Genomic DNA, 6,614 nt, shown 5'->3' with positions numbered 1-6,614 from the left:
GGAAGAGAGGAAGAATTATAGGAAGTAGAAGGTTGGAGGGAAATTCTGGACTCATCTAATTGTTGATTCGACTGTTCAGGAATAGTGGTGTTCTGAACGACATTGGTTGAGAAGAGCCAGACTGGCAGACCAATTGTCAGTCCTGGAAGCGACAATGTGACCATATGGGGCGCACCAACATCTCCCCAAGAGGAGAAGGGACTAGGATTTCCACCAAGGGGAATTCCTTGGTTGGTGGGCTCCATTTTCTCAACCTAAAGATCAACGCAGGAAAAAGGGGTGATTGTTCCGTTTAAAATAATTTTTTTAACGACGCTTAGACACAACTTGCTTTTTTAATTTTAAAGAGTCGAGAAAAAGCTAAAGATGACTCTAGTCTCCTTCGATGTTTTAACGAGCCCGAAGTGACAAATGCTCGGATGGACTTTTTCTGTTATAGAGTCTGAAAAAGGCCAAAAGGAACTGCTTTGGAGTTCTAGGTAGAGGGTGTGCCAAACTTTTCGCAAAACCGCAGAATACTTTTTAGGGTACGGGCGGTCAATCTTCCTGAATGCTGTGTTCAGTGCATTGCTATCAGTAGGGCGGCCGACACGGCTTCCTATGGATAAAGGTTATATTCCTATAGGGGTCTCCCAATATATACGCGACGGTACGTGGGAGCACAATCCGTACTGGCACTTATCGTCTCTTAGGAGGAATCACCCAACCATCAGTGAGGCGACCAGCAACCAGGTTTTACAACGCCGGAACACGTCTCTAGCCTAGACCTCTATGTTGTGCGTTATGTTACAAAGCGTTGTTAAGTTCATTCAATTTATTTTAGGTTGATCTTTCTTAGAAGTTTGCCTTTTTGGATCACCACGAGATGTATGATACAATTCCTAAATGCAGTCTAAAGATGATAAGCAAGCTTTTATATCTTTTCAACAATGAAAATCCTAGCTGCAAGGGGAAAAAAAAGACACCATCTTTTCTCAAAGAGCATAGAGCACACAGTAATGCAATTTTCCCTAAATCAACATACAAACTGTCAAAATGCAAATGCACATATGCATGTATTTGTTTTCGCTTTCTTAATATTGATGCCTAAAAAGAAAGTTGTTATATAAATTTGAATTCGATTTCAAGTGAAAACACAAACAAGTTCCTTTTTCAAAATCAAAAAGACGATTACGACACTTTATGATTTACTTGTTCCGACACTTTGAAATGCATAAATTCAAACCAAAAGACAAAAGTAAAAGCTAAATCAACTGTGAACAGCAAACAAACTCACTCCTAAGATCAAAACAACACTTACGACAGGTCTAGATCTAGGGGCGACAGTATGACTAGTTTACTTTTGTAATGGGAAACTGCAAATGATGTAACAAATACACAAAGAACAAATACAGTTTCTTTATACAACCGAGGCGGAATTGGGGAAAAGAAAAGGGGTTTCAGATAGGTACACTGACTGATAACAGGCTGCAAAAAACAGAGATAAAACTGAGCAAAAGGAAGCAGGGAACCACAGCTGCACAAGGCAAAGACTGATCAGCGCACTCCCAACATAGAGGTTTTGACATTCAGTGCAGGTAGCCTTCACGGGACCTACGTTGAAATGCACAACCTCTTCACAGAGTCTACGCTGAAGCAGAAACGAGAGTTGTTTCTGGGTTCTGGGTTACGGTTTGCAGTTTGATCTGCAGTTTTTGGCCGGATAAAAGCTATCAATTAGGTACAATTAGGAGGATGATTTATAGGAGGAATAAGATCTATCACAAAGGGATGTTAGAGAACTTGTGGTTCAGCTTCTCAGATCATAAACAGGCCCAGTGAGAGGACTAGAGTAGCTGATCTCTACTTTGCATTTGTAAATAGCAAATGCAGTTCGATTCGGCACTCTTGAGTTTATGAAATGAATAGCAATAGAAACACAAATAAACTAACAAGATACCATCCCCAGCGGAGTCGCCAATTTGTTGTTGGGAAAGTATCCAATTCGGAATGCCCCTATCCCACTCTAAGAGGTGATAGTGCCTTAGCAACAAACAAGGAAAGCTATCTGAGTATTCTTCTTTATGAGATGCAAATAGAGAAAGAAGGATGTAACTAACCGGTGTCTTCTGCTAGTTTGTCGATCTAATCAATCTCTCTTTCGTCCGCTTCCCGCTGCCTGCTCTTTCACTAGTTCAGCTTCACCCAGTTCCTGCAAGATCACAAGAGAGAAAAACTACACGAAAGATATAGATTCACATTCATAACTAGTTTAGGATCAGATATAAACTAAATATGCAAATATAACAAAACATCATTGAAATACAAGCATATAGGAGAAACTCAAGTAGCTTTATTGATATGATAACAAGGTTCAAGAGGAGATACAACCAAATGAGTCCCGATCTAGCATCTACCTCCCAGCAAAAGAATCCCTTCCTCTCCTCCAACAAAGCATAAATCACCCAATGCACTAATCTCAATCTCAAACCTACAACAATTCTCTGCAACGTACAAAATTCCAGCCTCCTGAACCTCTGGGTGAGAGATCCATATATAGATGTGAGCAGAGAGGATGAGTCAGCTCATGTTTTGACTTGTGGCTTCTCTCCGTTAGTTCTTGTTTCCACTTGGAGGTTGAGAACCTCTTACTCATCACTAGTCGAATTCATTGAGGCAAGTGTCATTGAGGAAGATTCTGGAAGCTTCCAGGGTTTTTCCACCTCGTTGAATGAACTTGCCATTTGTCATTTCCCGCTCAGCGCACCTTGGTAGTGCTTCTATCTGCGTTGCAGTGCACCTAGCCAGTGTAATCTCTGCATTTGAGCGCAGACAGCTAGTGGAGCCTCTGAATTGATCCTAAATTGACTATTTCTGAGTTGTTTTTGGTGGAGAACTTCTGGGAGAAGCTGTCATTGGTTGACCTTGTTCCTTTAGGGGTAGGAACAATTCATTTAGGGACTTTGGATCCCTTGGATTATGGACATTTCATGCTCAATGATGTTAGGCACAAAAATGTCTATAACACACACACCGTTAAATTCCCCCAATAATTATGTTGGCAGTGGTTTAGATGATCCGCTTCAACGAAAAACACTTGACTTAAGATCATTAACCATTCATAAAGCCTCTGAAAATTCCTCTCCCTAGATCATTCCTTCCTCGGCTGGTAATATTACGGTCAGACGTAAAAACTATCAGGGGAGTCGATATTTTAGGGGATGTACTAAACAAAATCATGATATCTCCCCGTTGGACAAATATCTTGTTGAAGTTCCCATCACTGATCTTCCTTCTCCCCGTGCCCTTGGAGAAAAGATGCCCAAACAAGGTGCCTCATGATTGCCATTCTTTCTCTAAACCTTCGGGGATTGGGAACCCCCGACAAGTTCTTGGCTTTAAAATACCTCTTTCAATCTGTTCGCCCGTGTATTATATTGTTACAAGAAACAATGCACTCTGTGTCACATGTTGTAGCTTATTTCCGTAAAATTCTACCTGAATGGTATTTTGCAGCCACGAAGGCTGCTGGCCTATCAGGTGGATTGGTGGATTTATGGAACCTATTATGGGTCCGAGCAAAAGCTTTCTCTTGCTTGGTTGGTATACTTATCGATGTTCATTTGCGCGGTGCCTCGGAACGTTTCCATATTTTAAATGTTTATGGGCCGTATAGAAACATGACTGCTTTCTGGGAAGCATTGTTTTCTTCTGGCATAATGGAACTTTCATCACTTATTATTGCTGGGGACCTTAATTGTACTGTGGGTATAGATGAAGTTTGGGGGAAGTCGAGGAATTTGGATCCTATGGAAGGATTAATAAGAGAGGCTCTCCTGGTGCATAACTACATCGATGCCTGCCTGTCGATGCTAGCCCCTACCTGGGATAATGGACGGAAAGGGGATGCATATATTGCCAAAAGATTGGATAGGTTCATCATCCATGAGAGCTTAATGGAGCGAATGGGGAACATTCATTCTAATGTTATCAATAGTTTTCTATCAGTTCATAGGCCGATAAATCTTCATTGGAAAATGGGTGGGCGGAGACACAGGATGCCCTTAAAATTTAATTACACCTGGCTTGAAGATCTTGTATTTAATGAACTTGTGCATTCTTGTTGGTCATCTACCCAAGTTTTGAGCTCCTCCCTATGGCGAATATTCTAGAAAAATTAGGCATCCTCAAAGAAAATGTAAAAACTTGGCAGAAAAAGAAAATAAAGGAACAAATGAAGGATCTGGAAGATATTAAAATAGCATTGGATGCATTGATGCCGCAGATGTTATCTCAGTCACTACCAGACGAAATTCGGTCACATATCAATGCTCTTGAACAAAAGAAAAGAGAAATATTGGCAGCACAGGAATCCACCTGGAGGCTAAAGAGTAGAGAAATCTGGATAAATGAAGGGGATCGTAATACTAAGTTTTTTCATCATTACGCAAATCACAGGCATAACACAAATACTATTTGGGAAATTCAAAAGGAGGATGGTGCCTGAATTTTGTCTCAGGAGGGCATATGTGAAGCTATTGTTTCACATTTTAAAAAATCATACAAATAAAGGGAAGAGGTTGAAGTGAATGATCTGCTATGGGCTGCTGATATGTATCCTAAAATGTTTGATGAGGAGGCAAATATATGTTTCTTTAAGGAGGTTACCACAGACAAAATACTAGAAGTTCTCAAAGCATTCAAGAAAGATAAGAGTTTGGGTCCGGATGGCTGGAATGTTGATATTTTCACGCACTTCTTTGAGATTTTTGAATCAGATCTCCTAAATATGGTGGAGGAGTCGCGATGTACTGGGCATATTCATCCTCGTATTAATTCCACATACATCGCTCTTATACCCAAAAGAAAGCCTGAGAAGATTTTTATTGACTATTGCCCAATTTCATTATGTAACCTAATTTACAAGATCATTTAAAAAACAATCGCGACGAGGATGTGCAATATTCTGTCAAAGTATATCTCTGCTGAGAAATATGGATTCCTGCTTGATAGGCAAATTCACGATGTTGTCGCTATCGCACAGGAATGTATGTATTCCATCCATACTTCGCATCAAAATGCAATCATTATGAAGGTGGCTCTGATGAAGGCTTATGATTCAGTTGATTGGGATTATCTTCGCTTGATTCTTCTAAAGATAGGACTGCAACCCAGGTGTGTAAAATGGATTATGGCATGTGTCTAAAATATAAATTATGTTGTAATTATTAATGGATATCCCACCTAGTTTTTCCGAGCTGGGCGTGGACTAAGGCAATGCTTCTCTTGGTCACCATTATTGTTTATTCTGGCTATGGATGGTTTGAGTATGCGGATTAAGCGGGCGGTTGAGGACGGATTATTTCTGGCACTAGAATCTGGGCACAATATCAAAATATCGCATGGTTTTTTTGTTGACGATGTGCTAATCATGGGCATGATTCATCGCATTTCATGGATGCATCTTTTTCATATTTTCAATAGATTTGAAAAAGCTTCTGGCTTAATCATGAATATACATAAATCTAAGCTATATTTTGACATGGGCGATATGGAAGATATCAACTATATTAAGAACATGTTTGGGGTTGAGGCAACCCAAATGGCGAATGGTATACAATATCTCGAATACCATATACAACCAAATTGTTATAGAAACAGTGACTGGCAATGGCTAGTGGATAAATTCTTCAAGAGAATTTTTGGCCGGGAATTTCGTTGTCTATCCATGGGTGGTCATGTAACGCTAACAAAGTCAATGCTAACTCAACTGGGCATTTTCTGGGCGCACTTATTTCATATCCCATTGGCAACTATAAATAACATAAACAAAATTATGGAAAATTTAATTTGGGTTGGTTGTAAACGAAAGCACAAATATCACCTTACTAAATTTCGCCATATTGTATGCTCGAAGATGAGAGGGGGATGGGGTATCATGGACCTTAAACTGTTTGGCAAAGAATTATTAGTAAAATCTCTATGGCAGGCTATCTTTGGATGTGGTGTATGGAGTAGAATGATCCACCAAAAGTATATGAAGAACAAAAGTTTCACTTGCTGGTTTCGGAAAAATTCTATTGGTATTTCAGGTGGCTCGGCTATATGGAGAAGCTTTCAAAATGTTGGAAATTTTTTCCTCAATCATCTCAGGTGGAACATGGGATCTGGACACTCCATGATTATTGGCCTTGATCAGATATATGGAACAAATGGGGAAAGCCTCTTCTCTGAAAAATTGTGCCTGACTCTTCTTAGAAAAAGTTTTTTGTTTTGGAATCAATTGATTCAAACATGGAGTGACCACTTTCCTATATGGAACTCTCCATTACAGATGGGGCTAACAGGACAAATGGCGGATGAATGGCTGTTCATTATCGATGTTTTAAAAGCTGTTGGGATTTTTAGGGAGGTCCATCATGATAGACTTATTTGGTCTGGGAAAATAAAATCTGCAAATGTTGTGGTTGCAGACATATATGATAAACTGTGTGAGGTAGAAGGCGGATATGTGGTGGATCCGATGCTATTTGATTTATGGAAATGTCATGTCCCATGTAAAATCATCTTCTTTACATGGATTTTTTTCCACAACAAGAATCTAACATGGGAGAATCTGCAAAAACATCATTGGC

At 39.8% G+C, this 6,614-nt stretch overlaps 1 protein-coding gene across 1 annotated transcript; it reads left to right on the top strand.

The window, feature by feature from the left end:
* Nucleotides 1-3,431: 3,431 nt before the first annotated feature.
* Nucleotides 3,432-4,486, top strand: LOC149185592 (uncharacterized). Its single transcript, XM_089409094.1, has 2 exons — nucleotides 3,432-4,076; nucleotides 4,193-4,486. The coding sequence occupies exons 1-2, from the start codon at nucleotides 3,432-3,434 to the stop codon at nucleotides 4,484-4,486; spliced, it is 939 nt and encodes a 312-aa protein (XP_089265220.1).
* The last annotated feature ends 2,128 nt before the right edge of the window (nucleotides 4,487-6,614 follow it).

The sequence above is a fragment of the Pinus tabuliformis genome, chromosome 3_1 (assembly GCF_031772625.1).
Source record: "Pinus tabuliformis cultivar Carrire ecotype Pingquan chromosome 3_1, CPIR1, whole genome shotgun sequence".
Lineage (NCBI taxonomy): Eukaryota > Viridiplantae > Streptophyta > Pinopsida > Pinales > Pinaceae > Pinus > Pinus tabuliformis.
This window is presented reverse-complemented; position numbering and strand designations above follow the sequence as displayed.

Excerpts from the sequence above, each read along its gene's own strand:
- LOC149185592 (XM_089409094.1), top strand. The coding sequence starts at position 3,432 with ATGCACTCTGTGTCACATGTTGTAGCTTATTTCCGTAAAATTCTACCT. Across the intron at positions 4,077-4,192 it reads ACACCTGGCTTGAAGATCTT|AAAAAGAAAATAAAGGAACA; the intron begins GTATTTAATGAA and ends AAAACTTGGCAG.